This window comes from Eretmochelys imbricata, chromosome 24, assembly GCF_965152235.1.
Source record: "Eretmochelys imbricata isolate rEreImb1 chromosome 24, rEreImb1.hap1, whole genome shotgun sequence".
Classification (NCBI taxonomy): Eukaryota; Metazoa; Chordata; order Testudines; family Cheloniidae; genus Eretmochelys; species Eretmochelys imbricata.
This window is the reverse complement of record NC_135595.1, coordinates 8,509,401-8,530,568: the sequence shown is the minus strand read 5'-3', so window position 1 is coordinate 8,530,568 and position 21,168 is coordinate 8,509,401. Positions and strand designations below refer to the sequence as shown.

Here is a 21,168-nt window from a genome sequence, read left to right as displayed (position 1 = left end):
CAAACCCTCCGCAGTGCTTCATTTTACCAAGCAGTCCCCTCACAGCGATGTCACGCAGCGTCTATGGGGCAGTGGCCCGTGAAATCAGCAAGACCGACGGTGGCCTTGAAGTTAAGATTGTGCCTTCGTGATCTACTGGCTTGATCCAAAGCCGGCTGAGGTCCACGGACGGACTCCTGTAACGGTGGCTGTCCTTCCGAATCCCAGCTGTACAAACCCCCAGCTATTTTCAATTCGAATCGTTTTACACACACTGGGTTACAAAAGCTCTTTTAGAAAAAGGCAATTTCGAAAATCATTCCCCTTGTAAACAACCATCAGCTCCCGCTCCGTGACAGCCCCATACTTAAGAAAATTAGAATTTGTTGCTTTTCAAAAATAGCCTTAACATTAAAAAACAGCCTTTTATTATATTAACTTTATACAGTATCTCTATATATTTTATGGTGAGTAAAAGCAAATTATTGGGTTTGAAACCCTGAGAATTTCATGGGGACGGGGATTCTGCCCAGCAGGGGGCAGCAGAGTGGCAGACACAGGCACCAAACTTTCTACCAGCTGCAATGTCTGGTCAATTGCGAGACATTAATAAGAAATACAAGAGCTTGGGCGGGTGGGGGCTGGTCCCCTGGTGCTGCAGAGTGGACGTAAAGGCAAACGGTTAAAAATAGATCTCTATGTTATGTACAATTATTATTTTCAAACAGCTTGGTTAAAAATTCTCCTGCCACAAAACTGTAAGGAGACCAAAAAAAAAAAAAATTGTTTTCAATGAGGTATTTGAACTACCCGGGCCGGTCTCTAGATGCTAGTCACTGGAGTAATGGGGTGGGCAGTGTGTTTTCCTTGGCCCTGAATATGTTACAGCAAACGCTGGTGATCTCCTTGATCTCCGTCCCACTGGGGTCTCGGCTCGGGGCGTCTCCCCAATAATACTTTGCGCCTTGGTAGCACCTGCCAGCTGAGACCTCAAAGAGCGTCACACGGTTATTTAAGCATCACCCCCCGCCCCCATGGAGTGTGTGGGAGGGTGTCTCCCTCCCCGCTGCATTGTAGAGAGAGGAACGAGGCCCACAGAAGGGGGCAGTGACTTGCTCAGGTTGGTGGCAGAGGCAGGCATGGAACCCAGGAGTCCTGGCTCCCAGCTGTCTGCTCGGATCACCTGGCCGCACCCCCTCCTGCACCGCACCCCTCTGCTGTGCTGTTTGGGAGGGGATGGGAGGGAGCGGGTTCTAATGTGGTCCAACCCTCCCCACACCAACCTCCCATCCCGGGGCAGCGGGGGGCCACAGACCGGTGCGAGATGGGAGTCGGTCTCTGGGCACCGGCCTCCCGTGGGGATCATTCTGCTGCTGCTCCCTGGAGCTCGCACTCGGAGCTGAAGAGCTCTTTGTAGAGCGGGGGGAAGACAGCGTGGACGATGATGGGGTACATCTGCCGGAAGGACCGCAGCTTCTCCATGTGCTGGTAACACAGACTGCGCAGCTTCCCTTTGGGCGGCAGCTAAAGGGGAGAGAGGCACGTGGTATAAAGGCGGATCTCCAGGCATGGACCGGCTCCCGCCGCCCCAGCCCCTCTGCTGAGCCCTCGCAGACCAACCTGGCCATCCATCACCACTCCACAGCCAGCCAGGGGCCTCGGTGGGTGAAACTAGGTCAGAAGGTCTCAGCTTAATCAGGGCAGTAACTGGTCTGGCAGCGCCTGGGGCTTCTGTGAGCTCTTGCGACGCTGCTGAACACGTCTGGGGTGGGGTGGGGGGTGTGCGTGGGTGTGTGCATGTGAAAGTGTGTGTGCATGGGCATGCGTGCATGGTGCACATGTGCGTGCGAGCGTGTGAGAGTGTGTCCATGTGTGTGCACGTGCTCTGCTGCTGGTCTGCGAGCGTGATCCCATTTTAAGAACCCTCCACCTCTACTGAACATTTACATAATTACCCAGAATCCTCTACTGAGAGTCCCTAATGTCCAACCTGAGTGTATTGTCTGCTCAGTGCAGATATCTCCCCTCAGTGACCCAGCCCCCGATCCACAGTGGACACGTGTATCCAGCTACAGGTCCAGCCGCCCAAGCCTCCCTCCCTCAACATTAACGAGAGCTGTGTGGTGAAAGCACCGCGCTCTGGCTCTGAGCCTTCTCCTTCCAGCATGGGAGCGCTGGGGGCCCACTAGCCCCAGAGACGGGGCACAGTAAAGGGACCCAAAAGCAGGCCCTCAAGTCCTGGGCTTCACAACACCAGCAGCATTCGAGAGGTGGCCTATGCCGGTCGGGCATGCGGCTTGTGACAGAGGAGGCAGGTAAGGCTGTGGGACCATGCACCTACCTTGGCCAGGATGCCTTCCCGGTGGGTTTTCCGTAACATGTGTTTAAAGGCCAGTTCCAGGTTATTCTGGAGCCTCTCCACCTTGCCCTTCTCCTGCAGCCACGGCCGATCTGCACCAAGACAGGAGAAGACACTGATGAGCATTTCCCAAGCTTGACTTGGGGGGTGGGGGGCACCTCGGGGTGAAACCCAGCCGCTTGCCCACCTGTGCTGGCAGGAGAGCAGAGGACACTGGATTCAGGAAGGAAAGCGTTTGGGGGCAGGGGCTGGTTGAAAATATTCCATCGGTTTTTGATGGGAAACGGGGCGGGGTTTGATTGCAGGAATTTAGTCATTAAAATTGTGATATTTCATCGATCAATCTGACCGCTCGAAAACCAAACACTTTTTGGCCAAAACTGGAAATAATTCAATTTACGAGGGTGCCGCAATTCCTCACTGGAGCAGCGGTGTTGGTGCCTCCGCTGCCTCATTTCCTCTATGGACTGTGTTCTCCAGCTGGACTACATTTCCCACAATGCCTCCCTTCACCAAGTGAGCAGAGTGTGGTGCATCATGGGAGTTGTAGTCCAGCCAGAGACCATGGCCTATAGAGGAGAATAGGAGCATGAGGCACTTGAACTACAAATTCCAGGAGGCACCTCAGTGCTAGGGATGTAAAAGGTTAACGGGTAAGCATTAGGCTTACCGGTTAACCAACCTTAAGCATCAACTCCAGCAGCCCTGCGCCAGCATGAGAGACCCCAGCCGCGGCCGTGCTAGACTGGCGGGACACCAGCCCTGGCCATGCTGGTGGAATCCCAGCCCTGGCCACACCACGCCGTCTGGGCCGGTAGGACTCCAGGGCCGGAGTGAGCCCCAGCCCCAGCCCCCATAGTGCCAGGCCCACCAAGGCTACCTCAGTTAACGGTTAACTGGTTAAACAATATAATTTTAATTGTTTAACCGGTTAACTTTTTAAACTGATCTTTACATCCCTATTCGGTGCCATTATGAAGTGAAATATTTCCAGGGAGGGGGGTCATCAAAAAGTCAACATTTCCTAGGGAACCCGCCCCTATTTTCTGGCCAGCTCTACTTATGTGGCTGTTCGGCAATTAACATCCGGTATCCCCCCGCCCCCCACGATGGGGGCTGCAGCCCTAGGACGGAGGGGCAGCAGCAGCGGCAGACGCTCACTTGAGTTGATGAGCACCAGGGCGGTGAAGAGGGCGATCTCGTTCTCCGAGAAACGCAGCAAGCACAGGCTGTGAGCGAAGTCGAAGATGGAGTTGATCAGCTCGTTGCACCCTGGGAAACGGAGCAGAGCCGTCAGTCACCTGCGGCTTCTTCCTGGGCGGCCCCACCCCCTCTCCAGCGCCACCCAGAGGCGGGATTAGCCTTCCTTTCTAACCAGCCTCTGGCAGGGTCGACAGGCATCGCTGACTACGCATTGTCCCCACTGGGATCCAAACCTTTTGGGGAACCTCACAGGACAAACCTCCTCCACCCGCTGGGGCTGGGAGGGAAGTCCAATCTCCAGGGCTCATATAACCCTCTGCGTCTCTTCTGAGATTGGCAACAACGGGGATTTGCTGCGATGTGAACGCCTGGCCACCGGGAACTGGTCAGAGGCCACCGAAGATATTATTTAATATTCCCAGAGGCTTCAGCCCAGTCAGACCCCGTGGCGCTAGGCGCTGCCCAGACACACAGTAACTGATGCCCGCTGGCCCAAGGAACCTAAGTGGCCACTGGCTGGGCCTTAGCGCCATGAGCTAGATTTGAACCAGGGGCCTAGAAAGGAAACGGCACCACAGCTTGTTGCCAACCAGCCCCTCGGATATTGGCCAGGCAAAAATCAAAGCCACCGCTCCGGACTGAACACAGCAGAGCATCACGCTGGACGCGAGCCAATGCAGGCGTCTTCTTCAGGGCCTCAGCAGGCAGCACTGGCTGCTCTGGCTGGGAAGGACCCATCACCCTTCCCTCCTGAGATGATCCCTTTACAATGGGGAGGAGGTTTCCCAACAGCTGGGGTAATAAAGCCGGGGGGGAGGCCGGCCCATGAGCAAGAGATCGAGGGTGGCCTTGTGGCTCAGGCACTGGATGGGGACTCAGGGAATGCGGGTTCGAGTCCTGGCTCAGCTGCTGACACCCCGGGCAAGGTGTTTACAAATACGCTCAGCAACCCAGCATGGGAATAAAGGGAGGAGCTGGGCACTGCTGAGATCCTGGCTGCTTCATTCCACTACCTAAATGGGAGCTAAGTGCTGAAAACCTTGGTCTGTCTCTCTGGGCCTCAGTGACCCCATCTGTAAAAGGAGGACGACCATGTGGCTCATTAGCCTGGGAGCTCTCTGGGGCAGAGACCGTCTCTCGCCCTGTTCCTGCGCAAAGTGGGGCCTCTGTGCTTTACCGTAATACCGACAATATCATACCGAGCGATTTGAAGAGCTCTGGGCCTGCATATTTGCCCTCGAAGAAGACTGTCCTGTTCTCCGAATTAAAGGCACGGCACATTCGCACCAGAACCACTTCCATGGCTCCTGCAAAAAAGGAGTGGGGGGAGTGAAGAAGTTGCAAATATAAGCAGTAAACAGACTCACTGGAGGTCCCAACATCTCTGCCTTCATGTACGAGAGCAGGGAGGTCCAGGGAAGTAAACTAGTCCCCGGCATGGTATCTCCTGCCCATTTGGGGGGTAGAGGACAAGTGTCACAGCCTTTGAGGTTACGTCTAAACTGCCATCAAACGGGTGCCCACTGCCTGGGTGGGCATGGCTGAGCTAGCTTTACCCACGCTAGCATGGCTAAAAATAGCAGTGACACGATATGGTGGCATGGGTGTGGGCTGGCAATGCAAACACATACCCAGGGACCCCCCCACGCTGCCGCGGCTTCGCTGCTATTTAGCCCTGCTAGCTAGATTAAAGCTGGCGCAGGGATGCAGTCACCCCACCGTGCCCCTCCGACTGCAGCACAGACGTGGCCTGAGTCATGCTGTCCTGTCCAGAGCGGCTAGGAAATTCGCAGGGTACGGTCCACCCCGAGAAGTGCGATCAGAGACGGCGGGCGTGCTGGACGTGGGCCGAGCCCACGCTCCCACCCAAGGATGCTCGCGGTTTGGAGACAGGCATGGCAGCCCCAGTTGCACGACGGGGTCTTGCAGCAGGAGACGGGCTGAATGTCAAAGCATAGATCCAGGTGCAAACAGCCCCTGCAGGCTGGGGGCTGTGCCTCTGAATACAGAGCCTATGGGGTCTGCTTCTCAGGGAGGCTGTTCAAATGAGAGCTCAAGGGATGGCCTCGTTATTGACCCAGCTGTGGGAGGTGGCATCCCTGCCGGGGCCTGGCTGCAGCAGTTCCAGCCGTGTACCTGCTTTCAGAAGCACGATCTGGTCGTTTTGGCACAGCTCCATGAAGCCGCCCATCCGCTTGGCAAACTCCACCACGTACTGGATGGCTTCCGTGATGCGGCAGGCGCAGCGTTCCCACATCTCCTCCATGGACTGCAAGAGAGAAGCCCGCGGTTGCACCACGCTGTACGGCTGGCTGCCCCTCGGCCCATGGGCCGTGTCCCATGACGCTTGGTTCCTCCACACCCCATAGAGCACAGCTGCTCCTTACCCCACCCACCATACCTGGTGTGGCTGCCCCAAAACCCCATGTGCCCCATGCCACATGGCGCGGCTGCCCCATAACTGTGTGCCATGCCTGGTGCAGCCACCCTGTGTGCCCTACCTCGTGTGGAGCAACCGCCCCATAAGCCCACTAGTTGGCGAATGATCAAAAAAGTGAAATATTTCCATTTGGAAATACCACCGCTGTGCCTCATAGGAGTTGTAGTCTGGGTGCTGTGACAGGGTCAAGCCAGATGGCTACAGGAGAGTGATAGAAGGCAGATATATTAGCCCCAGGTTAAGTAGGTCCCTTAAGGTAAGGTAACAGGGAAGGTTCCAGAACAATCAGGAACTTTCTGGAAACAATTAAGGCAGACAGGCTGATGAGAACACCTGCAGCCAATCAAGAAGCTGCCAGAATCAATTAAGACAGGCAGGCTAACCAGGGCACCTGGGTTTAAAAAAGAAGCTCACTTCAGTCTGTGGTGTGTGTGCGAGGAGCTGAGAGCAAGAGGCGCAAGAAGCTGAGAGTGAGAAGGCGTACTGCTGGAAGACTGAGAAGTACAAGCATTATCAGACACCAGGAGGAAGGTCCTGTGGTGAGAATAAAGAAGGTGTTGGGAGGAGGCCATGGGGAAGTAGCCCAGGGAGTTGTAGCTGTCACGCAGCTGTTCCAGGAGCCACTGTAGACAGCTGCATTCCACAGGGCCCTGGGCTGGAACCCGGACTAGAGGGCGGGCCCAGATTCCCCCATCCCTCCATCCCCCCAACTCCTTACTTGATACCGGAGGAGTTGACCTGGCCTGTGGGTTCCACCAGAGGGGAAGGTCTCTCGCCTGTTCCCCGATCCACTAGGTGGATCAGCAGAGACTGCGGGGATTGTTCTTCTTCCTTTTCCCCATGCTGGCCAGTGATGAGGCTAACTGAGCGAACGGCAGATTTGAGCACTGAGGGCTGCCCTGAACCTCTGAGGTGAGCAAATCGGCCAATAAGCACAGGACCCACCAAGGCAGAGGAGGAACTTTGCCACAGTGCCCCACACTCCCGTTCGGCTGAAGAGGCCAGGCTCCCTGGTTAGACTACATCTCCCATGATGCACCATGGTCTCCCCTCTTGGTGAGGGGATGCAGTGCATCATGGGTGTCCCTGGCCCTGGTGGAATGTGGGGGATGAAGAGATCCCAGACCAGAGAGGAGAACAGAGGCATGAGTCACCACAGGGGCATTTCTCAACCGAAATTTTCCATTTTGGGGGCATTCGGTTTTTGATGAAAAACTGAAATTTCCCGTTAGAAGGGGGCATTTTCTGGGCAAAATTTCACTGAGCTGAAACCCCAAGTTTCTGCTCCAAACAATTTACCACAGAATATTTCAAGCAGCCTTCCCCAGTTCTTTCTGGGTTTTCATTGCCCCTTTTACTGCACTTTGCACCTGTACCCCAGGAGTCCTGCCGCGGCAGTTAACCCTTAGTCTCCTCCCCAGAGGACAGAAGCCCAGCGGTTGCTCATACATTAGCCATTTTCCTTTGCTCTCTCCACCGGGCCCAAAGCTGGAGTCTGTATTGATCCGAATGTTCCTATGCCAGGGCCATTATGAATTGCTCCGAAACAACTTGGCCTCATCTGGAAAGCTGATGAAGCATTTAGCAAACCAGACAGAGGTTCCCATTTAGTTAATGGATCTTAATTAGCTGCTGAATCAAACAAACTCATTTTCTTCCCTCTGTCCCTTCCCTTGATTTTATTGCGAAGTCCTCATCTGAACCCAACTGAGCGAGCAGTGACTCACACAAAACCCTGTGCGCTGAATGAAGTCACGATAAACAATAAAGGGGCAGCATCTGTTCTATGCAGCCGATGTTAAACCCCAAAGTGCCACAAAAGGTCAGAGACACCGCGCGCTGGGTCACTCAGTCGAGTCCCCTCTTGCAGCCAGTGCTGAGCGGACCCTGACCACAAGCTTGCTAGGGCTTCGTGCCAGCTAAGAACTCTTTGCTATATTCTCTTCCACCGTGGTGCAAGAGGAAACACCAGAATTGGAACTGGTGTCATTTAGGAAGACAATTTACAGGCAGCCACTATGGAAAAGTCCTCCAAAATTTAATAAGGTCCCATAGACCTGAACAGAGATCATCCTCTGGAGAGAATTTTTAAGCTTTTAGAATTTATATCCTTGCTAGAAAATCCTGGAGGCTGGTCTAGAATGTCTGCAGAAAAACCATCCCTCTCTTCTCTGTTTAAATCCCCCCGGGCTATTTCCAGGTGGACAGTCTGATTCTGCTCCTGGGAAAACTGATTCAGTCTGGAACAAGTTGGGCCCTAAGGGACTTGCCCAAGGGCCAGAGAGCAAATCAGAACCAGGAGCAGAACACTGGTCGTTTCTCTCGGCCAAACCACTAGAGACGCGACCTCCTGCCCAGTTGCCGGTCCAGTCTTAACTGGGCCATGTAACAGAACTTGGGCTTTGGAAGCCTTCCCGCTGCTCTGCCCACATTCCCCACTGATCCCTTAGCTAGCCGGAAGGGAGGTGTTTATCCTAGCCTCATACCCCGGTGGGCTGGCTTCCCACGTTATCTGGCTACCAGATTATCCCGTGCCGGGCATCAGTCGAGTATAGAAGTCACTGCACCACCCTTGGCAGAAGGCTCCACCAGCTCCCAGCCATGTCCCCCATCCCGCTTCTTACCTTCTTCTGGTAGCTCCTGACCTCCTCCCACGAGAACGTCTCCAGCCTCAGGAGCTGCAGGTCTTCCAGGCGCAGCTGGCAGGTCTCCCGGTAGGACTTGAGGACATTCTGGGTCAGGTGCTCTGTGGACGGCAGGCGGCGAGGCTCAGAGGGGGAGCGTGGGGAACGGTTGGGCCTGTCCCTGGGCCGCAGCCCTGATTCTCCCTTCATTTTTTTCTGTGGTTTCCTGAGTCTATCGCTCTGCACTGCCAGCTTTGGCACGCAGGCCCCTCTGTGTGTAACGATCTGCCCCCTCCCCCCCAGCCCGGCACTTAGCAGGGTTTGAACCTGCAGTGTTAAAAGCATAGGCCTCTCCTGTATCAGTGGGGGAGTAACTCCACTAGCTGGTAGCTGCAGTAGGCTGTTATCCTCTGATATGGAGCAGGATGTTCCCATGGAATGATGGGAGCTGAGTGTAAGAACCATCTTCTGAGCTGTCAGCGGGGATCGAATCCAAGACCAACAGAACAAAGAGCAGCTCAAGCTAAGAGACTAAGCTCGCGGCTGACAGCTGGATGAGACCTGTAATCCCTCTGTGGATGGTGAACCCCGCCTGCAGCCCCCAGTAATACAGCCTGAGTGGGGGTCCTAGAAGGGCGAGGCTGCCCAGCCGGGCATTCCTGCCCCAAGAGACTCACCGATCTCAGTTACTGAGGAATTGGGCGACTCCAGGATGCTGGTGAAGTTGGGACTCGTGTAGAAGTCGACAGTCTCCGCAATGTCGCTCCCAGCCTGGCCCCGCTTGCCCCCGCCGATGTCCAGCCGTGAGAGGTCTGGTGACGCCTGCATCTCCAGGGCGTAGAAGACGCTGGCCCTGCTCTCCATCTTGATCCGCTCGGGGCTGTAGTCCCTGGCGAAGGGGCCGCGCAGGTTGTCGCTCAGCCGGCTGTGGCCCTTGGCCAGTCCGTTGGGGTAGGCCAGAGCCACCGTCTCGTCCGGAGACTGGCTCAGCCGCGCCTGTCCGTTCAGGGGGGCCGTGGAGCAGGCCGAAGACTCCAGCAGGTCTGCGGGGGAGGCCAGCTTGAGTTGCCCGTTAGCCAGGCCCAGGGAGTAGGCCGGGGCCACCACCTCGCCACCTTGCTGCTGCTGCTGCTGCAGCTGCTTCTGCACCTCGGCGTGGAGGCTGTCGCGCTGCTTCTTGGACATGCGGCCAAACTTGACGGCTGGAGAACAAAGGGGCAGGGACGCGTCGAGCTGGGGCTGAGGCTGGCCCTGGTTTCGCGGCCGGAGCCGTTGTGAGGGGCCCTGGGCTCCCTCTGCTGGCCCCAGCCACTTCCCTGGAGATCTGGAGCAGCAGCCTCCATCCCCTGGGAAATCCAGGTGACATAATGGCGCAGCAGATCCCATAAGGAGCCTGCCGCGAGCTGCCAGGGATGGAAAGGGCAGAAGGAGCTGCCAAGTGACTGATGGAGCTGCCCCCCTCGACAGCGGTGGATCTGGCTCCTTGTGCCTATCAAGACCCACCAGGTTTGTCTTGGTGGTTAAGCGTGGGGCCCGGGCAGCACTTGGATGGGACGGGGAGACACCAACCGTGGTTCAGCAGGGAGGTGACTACCTAACAGAGGTGCTTTCCCCCCAACAAGTCAATAACAAACCCCCATCACTCCCCTCCAGCAGCAAAGCACGCCAAGCGGACGGGACGCAACCTGGATCACTAGCGAGCCCTGGGCATTTTCCCTGGAGCAGGGCTGCTGGCCGTATCCCAATTCGGGTCATTTACACTCTGCCCCGCAGTTCCAATCCCTTTCACTTCTCGCCCTAGGACAACACTGCTCTGCGGCTGCTTGAACAGCTCCCACAGCCCACCCCAGAGGTGGCTGCATTTCAGAGGTAGCCGATCACGGGGGGTATAAAATGCTTTGGGATCCTTGGGGATGAAAGGCCCCAGAGCGGCGATTCGCAGACTTTCTCCCCCCAGAAGCTCCCATCTTGCCAGCTGCTCCCTCCCCTCCAGCAATCTGGGAAAGGCAGGGGGCGTGACCCCCAGCCTGAGATCCCTCGCGCTAGGGAAGCGCCCAGGATCTGAATGTGGCCCTAGGGGTGGGGACGGCTATCTCAGGATCTCGGCGCACTCACTTGGGAGCGGGGACAACGGTGCGTGCTCTGCGTGTGGTCGTGTGGGTCTGTATGTGGTCGTGTGACTGAGCAGGAGCCTCATCTACCCAGCTGCAGAGAGGAACCGCGGTCGCAACGGGAGGCTGATCGCATGTGCCACGTGGTCGGGCTCTTTGGCTCTCTTGAGCGACCTACATACTCACCACTGAGAGACACCCAGCTAAAGGCTTGAGCTACTTTTTCCATCCTCTTTGGATTGGGTTGGTGGGGTGTGTGTGTGTGTTCGTTTGTGTAGTATTTTGTGACTTTCACTCTCCTCCTGGTTGCTTTAACCCCCCTCCCCCCGGCCTGGCTCAGGGCTGTGCGCTGACGGTGCTACCTAACCAGCCCTAAACCTCACTATTTGCACTTCCCTTTCGCTTCCTCTGGCCTCCACTTGTAGCTTTTTTAGCGCCTTTAATAATCCCCAGCCCGAGGACTCCTCCTTAGCCGAGGAGTCTGGTGCCGTCTCGAGAACCGAACCTTTTTATGCCCAGGGGGGCGGAAGAGAATGAAGGTTCAACCCCTCTCTGGGCTGGAAAGGAGGGTGGTTCCCCTGCTCACGCCCCAGCTCCTGTACGCCGCTCTGCTGGCGTTCAGAGGCCTTTGCAGCCTGCAGCAAGGAGCTGAGGGGGAATTCTGCAGGCTCCGGCGCTGCGCTGGGCTGCCACTGGCTGCCTTCCGCAGACCCTGCCCCCACTTCAAGCCTTGGCGTAGGGGGCATGCTGGGGGCGGGGCCAGAGCACATGCAGCTCTGGCTAAGTTGCCCTGTGCCACAAGCCACAGGTAGCTCTGCAGAGATAGTTTGGCCCACTGGTTCAATTCCCTGCTTTGCTACAGACTGTGAGCAAGCTGTGCCTCAGTTTCCCCATCTGCACAATAGGGATACTAGTCCAGACATAGAGCATGCTAGACTGCTCCAAGTTACACTGGAGGTGCTTTCAACCCTTAGAGCAGCATAGAAGGAAGAGGGTGCACACCTGGGCTGCTGGTTCTCATCGACACCTGCAAGGGGTGCAGCTTAGACTCTCTCCCACTGAGCCTCTTAAACTGGAGGACTTGGGAACCAGTGGGATGGCGACAGAGGCCGGCTGCTGTTTGTCCATCATCACTGATTTTTGGTGATAAATGGCTTGTGGTCAAATAGAAAAGTTTCTACAGAAAAAAAATCTTTCCCAATGACATTTTTCAGGTTTTTTTTAAACCAAAACCTGAACTTTTTTTTTTCGGTTAAAATGTTTTACTTTTTTTACTTTTAACAAAAACATTTTTTTTTTAACTGAAAAGCACATTTAAACCCCCCCTCCCACAAAAACTGTTTTTAGTTTTTTTGTTGAATACCCCAAAAAGCAGCTGGTACCAGCCACTGTCAGAGATGAGAGACCGGGTTAGATGGAGTAAAGGGCAGAAGCAAAAGAAATGTCCATATTTTTACAGCCAGAGCCAGGTATTTTTAACTTCAGGGCATAAGAAATGGGTCAAATGCAGGGACCTCTGGGGTGGGAGGCAGCAGCTGTTTTAACAGAGATCATTCACCCAGCACTGAAATTCAGTCACTTCTGGGGTGGGGCCTGGCAGCCGTTTAAACAGGGATCCTTCACCCAGTACTATTATACAGTTACCTTTGGGATGGGGTATGGCAGCTGTTTAAACGGGGATATCTCACCCAGCACTGAAATGCAGCCACCTCTGGGTTGGAGCGTGGCAGCTGTTTCAAACATCTTACCATCTCTGGACATTCCCAGGCTGAGGCATTTCTGCAGCCTGCAGTGCTGGCAGCGGTTGCGGCTGGTCCGGTCAATCTGGCAGTTCTGCTGGCGGGTACAGGAGTACGTCACGTTGCCCTGCTGGCTTCTGCGGAAAAACCCCTGAAACAACGGGTTGGGGAGAGAGAGGCACACAAACTGACCACGGCAGCTCCGCGGCTTGTGTGTGAAGCGAACTGGGGGTGCCAACGCCTGGGGGAGGAGCATCTGCGGTATAAAATCAACACAGTGGCTGGTGCTGATTGGTCCCAGAGCTGAACAAGCCATGATGGGCCGATCTCCACTCTGGTGTGGCGGTAAAGGGCCAAGGAGCCAGGGCATGCTGATTAGCTGCTGGGCGGGTGCTAAGCAGGGCCGGATCGCCAATTGTCCCACAGCCCTGCTGGCAGACCCTGGGCAGCATCTGCTCCAGCACTGGCCCACGGCCCCCTCTGAAGGGCGCTGTCCCAGGGTTCTGTGTATTTGGGAGCGCCAAGGGAATTGGAAAGGAATCCCACACCCGGGGCGCTCTCAGTCGCAGAGATCAGGCAAGCGGGGGCAGGGGAGTGGAGTGGGGATTTAGGGTGTTGCTCACCTTGCAGCCTTCACAGGTGATGACCCCGTAGTGAATCCCTGACGATTTGTCCCCACAGATCTTACACGGGATCACTTCTATTTGTGCTAGGATTGAGAGCGAGAGAGAGAGAGATCATGAGCACGGGCCGGAGTGCGCTGGGCATGCCCTGCATGTGTTCGCTTGGCTCTTTGGCACTGTCGTCTAATGCTTCTTAGAGCGAGCAGGTGCTGAGAGTCAGGACTCCTGGGTTCCATTCCCAGCTTTGGGAGGGGAGTGGGGCCTAGTGGGTTAGAACGCGGGAGGGAGGCCGGGAGCCAGGACTCCTGGGTTCTATTACACAGACCATCTCAATGAACCCTGTGGGGTGACCCCATTTAAGAGAGAACAGAGTTGGGGTCCTTAAGTGGCTAAATCAGCCACCAGGATTGCGGGTGGAGCCTTTACGTGAGTAAACTAGCTTGGCGCCAACAGCGAGGAAGGATTTATTTTGCCAACTCCCCAGGAAAGTGCTGAGTGTTACGCAGAGTTTGCCCACACAGGGGCACCCTCGTCTCACATTTCCTCCCATGCCCGGATGCCAGAGGCTGGCCAGGGCGCAGGGCGCTCGCCCCGCTGGATAGCAGTGTGCAGGGATCGCAGGCTGCGGTAACCCGGCCAGCAACTGGCTGCTGGGGCTGTCGCTCAGACAGCGCACCTCTGCTAGTCCCGCCTCTGCCTTCCAGTCAGCTGCCAGGCTCAGCAGGGAGAGAGGGGCAGGACCCAGCCACGCTCCCAGTGGCCTCGGGAGGGAGAAGGAATGGGGTTGATGTCACAGATGGGGTCACCCTGTGGCCATGCTCCCCTGTGCCAGCCTGCCCCCTGGGCCTAAGCCACACCCCTGTGCCCCACTGCACAGCCCAGCAGCTCTTCTTTCCGGGGGTTAATTATCCAGCCAGAGTAAAGCTCTTCCGCACTGATAAGCACCCTACCCACCCCTCAGAGATTATTGTCACATGATGGCCGGTTACATAACCTGGAGATCATCTCATCATCGGCCGGCCAGGCCTGCAGGGGCCCCCTTAACCCCTTCGCAGGCAGCTCCTGCCTGGGCACTCTGCTCGCCAGGGGGGTTTCGTTAGGGACCTGGATTGGCAGCCCTGGGCTTGCATCTGCATGGGCACTCCCCTCTGAGTGCTGGGAACAGAACCCAGGAGTCCTGGCGCCCAACCGCCCTGCTCTAACCACTCAGCCACACTCCCCTCCCAGTGCTGGGAACAGAACCCAGGAATCCTGGCTCCCAGCCTCCCCGGCACACCCTGCTGTAACCACTGCTGAGAAATACCTGGGACAGAGACAAGCCGTCTCAGAAGACATTGAGACACCTAGGATCGGGCAGTAATAAGCAGGGGTGTCCTGTGGGGATCAAGTCTGGATTAAGGCACAAGTACGATAGTCTGTCCTAATGCCCCAGCTGCTGGAGCTAGGGGATAAGCGCAGAAATTCAGCTTTCATTTAAAAAAGAAAAGTTACTCCTCAAGGACTCACAGAAAAACTGGAAAACAGGCCCCGAGCGTAACCAATGCCTGCCTGAATCTGCAGACAGCCTACACCAACAGCTCTGAGAGGTGTGAACAGCCTCGTTCCTGGGGACTCCAACTTACTGCTGGCCCAAGGAGGGGCGGGGCTGCGGTTTGGTACGGGGGTATTGCCGTGCATGTGTCAGGCCCCAGACTGCAGTTCATGGAATCTGGTGCAGAGCAAACTTTTCCAAGAAGGGCAACAAAATCTACCACTGAAATAACTCCTGCAAAAACCCCAAGCCTGTCACTGCTAGGGGCTGGCATACAATTTTAAAGGAGGGTCAGGATTGTGAATAAACAGCAAACCAGGGAATTGTGCCCTGCTCATGCGTAAACACCTGGAATCCAACCAGTGTCACTGGGGCTTAGAGTTTGGCACCAAGTCCACATGTCTCCGAAGGTCGAGGCCCATGGGCCAAGCAGGGGGTTGGGGGCTCTGCTGACAGCAAGGAGTTTATGGGGACTGACACACTGAGTTCTCTGCTGCTTTGTAGTGGGAATGTGATGCCAAAATTAAGCTGGAAAGTGGGAGAGAGAGGGTATGTGAGGCAGAAGACTGGGAATCTGGTTCCTGGATTCCATCCTCAGCTCTGGGCAGGGAGTGGGATCTAGTGGTTAGAGCAGGAGGGCTGGGAACCAGGACTCCTGGATCTCCAACTCTGGGAGGGGAAGTGGGGCCTAGTGGTTAGGACGGGGCGACGGGGCATCAGGACTCCTGGGATCCATGCTGAGCTCTGGGAGGGGCAGATCCAACAGGGATGAGAAGCAGGACAGCAGCTTCTGCGTCTTCCTGAACCCCCTGGGCCTCTGGCCACGGGGAGCCATGAGCATCAAAGAGCTCCAAGTCCGTCAGTTGAAAGCCCCTCACGAAGGGCCGCGCGTAACCACATCCTGCACCTTCCAGGCCCAACAGCTGCTTTCCCAAGCATCTCCTCCCCGCAGGCAGCCCCCTGGCACCGGCCCAGCTCCTGCGCTGGTTTGCTCTGTGATACGCCAGGCGCCCATTTGGTTTGCTCTTCCTCTCTAGAGCTTCCCTTATCGATGTCCCCTTCCTCCTCCCCCACCCCGCTGCGTAATGAACCCAGGCGATCAGCGCCCTAAATAAGGACCGAGAACTCGTCCCCCCATCGTCTTCGAAACCTCAGCAGGCAGCAGATCGCCTGACGCTAACCCACAACTGGGACGCACCTCCCACCGCGCAGGAAGGCAGAAACTTCTCCAGGGCAGAGAAATCTCACAGCCTCCCCTCCACTGCTCACCACACACCAACAGGTGAAAACCCCTACCTGCTGCTTGCAGGCAGGTACCAGTAAACAACTCCCCATCACCCCCTGGCAGGAGTGAGCTAATGGGGCCACGGGGCGGGGGAAGCACCAAAACTTTCCATCGGCACAAACACGCTGATACAGGGCTTTAAAGGCCCTGTGAGGCTAGCAAATCGCAGGCTCCAGGGCTATTGCACGGGCAGGGGTCAGGAAGGGAGGAGGCCCAACCTGTGGAATTCAAGAGTTGCTTCTCTCCTAGCCTCCTGCCAAAAGCAGGATATGGGACTAGATGGAATCGGCGGGGCTGCAAGCGGATCCCGGCTTAGATGGGTCACAATGTTTGATCTGCCCTGTCTAGTCCGCTCCCCTTGGCCTTTTGAGGTGTTATTCAGTCAGGGGGAGGGGGTCAGGGCAAGGTGGGCCCGTGGTCTGATCTGGTGCGGTGGGGAGCTGGGAGAGCAGGCGGGACGGAGCGCTGAGATGCCCTGGTGTGGCTGCGGCGAGATGGGCTGAACCTTGCTTGACCCAGGCCTTTTCCCTCGGCCTGGCACAAGCAGCAACACCAATAAAGGGCCAGAGCTCCTAGCCTGCTGCGACCACAGCTGTACAGACCTTTATGACCAGGCTCAGCCACTTGTGACTCGGAGGCACCTTTTGCACCCTGCAGCCCCCTTGTAGCCGCTCTATAAACCATACCCCCTGCTGGGCCGCAGCTCGTTAGAGAGACATCGGTATTCATAGGTTACCCCTTTCGGGATGGATTTATTAACTAAATTAGCAAGGAGCGACCCAGACCGTGGCTGCAAGGAGACCGATGCAAAAAGGAGCACGTTTGAGAACATTTGCAGTTGGCCCTGACCCGAGACACTAAGGCCCTGATCCTTGAAGGGATTTAGGTGCCTAACTCCCATGGGTGGAGTCATAATGGAGACTGACTTCCCCTCTCCAGGTGGGCAGGGGGTACCGTGCGTCTGACCCTCACCCTGCTGCTGCCTGTGGGATCTGTGGGCAAGCTGCGGGTGTCATTCACCAGGACCAAGTACACTCAGACGATCCACGGCACCCCAGAGAATACAACAGGGCTCTGCAGATCATTGAAAAGGAGCAGAGAACTAGCCCAAACCCAGGGACTTCTGCACAGTTACACCAGGGGTTCCTTTGGTCCCAGGACTGCTGCTTTGTGCTTACATCGGTGCGTGCACACCTGCACACTCTCAACCCCCCTCGACCCATTTCTCCCCCCAGCACAGAATTAGCTTGTGGAACTCGCCAAGACAAGATCTCCCTGAAGCCAAGAGCTCCGCAGCATAGCAGAAGGGGCTGGACTCTTATGGGGCTCACGAAAATAGCCAGAGTTACAATAGTAAGCGCTGGAAGGGATGTCGACTCTCCTGCGTCAGGGCATCATATAAGCCTGGGGTCAGGAAGGGAATTCTTTCAGGTTGCCCTAACGCAGCCAGGGCTCGCTTTTGCGTGCTGATACATTCCTGTATTTCCTTAAACAACACGGGGGCTAGTAAGTTTGTCTGATAACAATCATCCTCTATCCTACGCATTCCATTTCCTCTCTGCAACCACCCACTGCTCAGACCCAACGAGAAGAAAAAACCACAAGCTTCAATTGATTCCCCCCTAACCTCACAACAGAATGATTGTAATTTTTTTTTTTTGTTTTTGGTCTTTTCTATCTATAGCAAATCAAATCGGTGGGAATGGGCTCAGGGTTTGACTCAGAAACAGGAACCCAGTGCCTGAATTAGTCAAAAAATTCAAAAGCCAGAGAGCAAGCTGCCAGTAACTCTCATTTTCAGGTGATGGCTGATGCCAGTAAATTCGACCTGAGAAAGGTCAGCGAGGTCTCAGGCGAATTCCCCCACAGCAGCCCCATGATTGACGTGTGATGCCCGCGGGTGGCTGAGTAAGAGGATGAAGCCAAGACTTCGGAGGGGAGGAAGCAACAACCCCCAAAAAAAAAAATCCTTTGATACCAAAAAAGTGCACCGTAACCTGGCTGGGAACCGGCCTCGACCAATGTTCCTGACTTTAACCACTGAGGGGCGTCACCAGGCGGGTCCGTGTCACGCTTCCCGTGGCGTCACGGAAGTTCCACGCGCCCGCGCTGGGGGTGAGGTAGGGCACGTGGAACTTATGGGGGTCACATGGGAACGGGGCAGGGAAAGCACGCTAAGTCATGAGATGCGGGTAACGGAGCCGGGAAGCGGATGCAGCGTGGGACACGAAAGCAGGGCTCCGGGAGGCCAATTCTCCCCTCCACAGCCTTGTCCAGACACACGGGCGACAGCGGTTTAACGCGGAGTGTGACGTTCAACCCACTCCGCTAAACTAGTGCAACAGGCCGGGGGGAGGCTGCTCTCGGTCCCGTTTAAACCAGCCTAAGTTGCATCGATTAGGAGCAGGCTCAAGGCACCCATTGGCCGAAGTCAGAGCGTTAATTAACCCAGCACGTGTGCGGGTGACAGGTGGCGGCTGCCACCCCGTCAGCTCCAGGGGCCTCCAAAACCAAAGGCAAGAGTCACTGCAGCTCCAGCTAAAGAGCCAGGGCCGCTATGAGACACATCCCAAGGTGGCCATGTAACATGCATGGACCAGCGGCTCCCATGTAGACAAGGCTCAGTCCCAACTGGGGCTCCCAACTTTAGCTTGGCTGGCTAGCCGAGTCTCCAAGGCCCACGTCCTCCAAGGGACGCAGGCTCCTGCCAGTGGAAATGAGGAGCCCACAGACCGTTGAGAATCTGGGCCCACAACCCCGCATCTGCCATGATGCCATTTAACCCGCTCCTGCCCCCCCAGGCTCGGGTGGCCCATTGGGGACGGCACAGCCTACTTGAAGCCAGGCTGAGCCACCCCGTGCTTGCTGCTCCTTATGCTGGCTTCGTCTGTCTGAGGGGCCTGCGCTGAGACAGGGCCGGGAGAAGGGAAAGCTCGGGCATGCTCAGCGCTGCTACGGAGCTGAGGGGCGTATGCCCTGCAGAGCAGGCACACTAGAGAGGCACGGAGGTAGAGGGGCCAGAAATGGCCCAAGTCCTCCTGCCCCAGCCCACAGGAGAAGAAGGATGGCCCAGTGGTTAGGGAACTAGGCCAGGCGTGGGCCTCGCTTGACCACACGCTCCCTGGGTGACCTCTGCGGGTCAGCTCCCTGTCGGTGCGAGCCAATAGCCCGCTGCCCAGTGGTGCTGTGCAACGTGCCGTGTTTACACTCGGGAGGGGAGGGAGCCCAAGCCCAGATGCTATGGGGATGGGCCCAGGTGGAGGGATTTCTCTGTATTCTTTGTCCCCACTTATAAGCTAATTGGTTGGTCACGGCCCTCTCAGTCGCCTCTGCTCCACGGCCTGGAGAGCGACGCGACACGTGAGGACACGGCCGGCCCCCAAGGGGCCCCAATCTCACACTGGAGCCCCTGGGTGCTATCACAATATGTAGACTAAACTCTGAGGATCCCTTGCAAAACTCTCAGAGCCTACTCAGGTGTTCACACTAATTGGGGAGCGGGGGAAACTAGTGGTTAGAGCAGGGGTCTCCAGGGTTCTTGTCCCTGCTCTGGGGGGCAGTGGGGTCTAGTGGTTAGATCAGGAGACTGGTAATCAGGACTCCGGGGTTCTTTTCTCAGCTCTGGGAGGCAGTAGGGTTGAGTAGCTAGAGCAGGGTGGGAGTCAGGACACCTGGGTTGTATTGGCCGATAAATTACTGAGCAAGCCGCTCCCCACTTCCCTGTGCTGCAGCTTCCCCACCTGTAAAATGGGGCTCGTGAGACTCACGTAAGGGTTACGAAGTGCTTTGAGATCCCCAGCTGAAGGTCACTCCTGGCCTGTATAATGCTGAGCAGCCACTGGCTTACTTGCCCCCAGTCAGCAGCTGAGGCTTTTAGACCTGGCGGATCCATACTTTAACTGGTGGTTTAACCCGCCCACCCCCAGCACGCACTTCCCCTGCCCCACTTTTCAAAATCAGGTGGCCGTGGGGGGTCGCGTTTCGAGCTGTGGGGCGCACAGGGCTGTTTAGGGGTGATCCCTGCGCTGAGTTCCAAGAAAGATCAGCCTATTTACATATTAATAGAAAACAGAAAACCGTCCATGCAGCAGCCACCAGGAGGAGGGGCTGGTTAGATCACAGGTTGATTTGGAGCTAGATGTGCTTCCCTTCCCCACTCCTCTGGGCCGCGCTTCAGGTCTTGGGCAGAACCTACGGGGCTTTCGGGACCTACCAGCAAAGCCATGGCCAGCAAAATAATCCTAGCCCTGCACACGCCCTTTTTGGCCCTTGGATCTCACTGCACTTTGCATGAGGAGGGAATGCTTCAGGTGGGGAAACTGAGGCACAGAGCATGCATGAGACTTGCCCAAGGTCACACATATTGACAAAACTGGACATAGAATCCATGAGTCCTGTTGCCCTGCCTCCCTCCTGCTCTAACCACTAGGCACCGCTCCCTTCGCAGAGCTGGGAAGAGAACCCAGGAGTCCTGTCTTCCAGCCGGCTGCTCTATTAGACCCCTCTGTGTATTTAATGTCAGATAACCTGATGGTGTCAATAGCTTTAATTGCTGAAAACTAAGATTTACCTTCACACCCGAAGGCCAGAATTAAACTCCTTGATCTCAGATTTTGGTGCCCAACGTGACCTGCTTTGCTGAAGGTGATGAACAGCCGCAAACCACAACAGTTCAGCACCTTTGCAAACCAGGCCCCTTGCACAGCGGTGGCTCCGGATGAAATGCGGACGCCCAATGTGAGGGGTGGAAACGTCGCCCTCGACATCCGAGCAGAATCTGTCGGAAGGGGCAGGGCCAGGAATCCTGGGTTCCTTCCACAGGTCTGGGAGCGAAATCTAGTGATTAGAGCAGGGGACTGGGAGTCAGGATTCCTGGGTTACACTGTCAGCGCTGGGAGAGAAGTCTCATGGGTCCAGGAGTCAGGACTCCAGGATCCCCTCCCTAGCGCTGCTGCTGACTTTGCCGTGTAACTTCGCACGAGTCACTGCGGCGGCCTGTGCCTCGGTTTCCCCATCTGAAACGTAACCTTCAGCAGCACAGCCTTAGCCATGTTTGCAGGGAGGATGCCTGGCTGCCAGGGGAACGTGGGCGTGGGGTGGGTGGTATTACACGAGGCTCAGTTAATACCAGGTGACTGATCTGTCCTAACAAAACGTTACAGAACCGGGGCCAAGGCAGACTTGTAAACCAAAACTGAGCAACTCCTCCGCCCTGGAGGAAAACCAGGGGCAGGGCAGGGCGGGGTGGAGGAGGGTTATCCCCTGTGCAAGCAG

The 21,168-nt window shown here is 56.2% G+C and overlaps 1 protein-coding gene across 1 annotated transcript; it reads right to left on the bottom strand.

The window, feature by feature from the left end:
- Positions 1-1,275: 1,275 nt before the first annotated feature.
- On the bottom strand, positions 1,276-20,660 carry RORC (RAR related orphan receptor C). Its single transcript, XM_077841070.1, has 10 exons — positions 20,465-20,660; positions 13,079-13,164; positions 12,465-12,606; positions 9,283-9,807; positions 8,606-8,727; positions 5,678-5,810; positions 4,741-4,848; positions 3,500-3,610; positions 2,321-2,430; positions 1,276-1,503 (listed from the first exon to the last, which is right to left on the bottom strand). The coding sequence occupies exons 1-10, from the start codon at positions 20,658-20,660 to the stop codon at positions 1,342-1,344; spliced, it is 1,695 nt and encodes a 564-aa protein (XP_077697196.1). The 3' UTR covers positions 1,276-1,341.
- Positions 20,661-21,168: the final 508 nt, after the last annotated feature.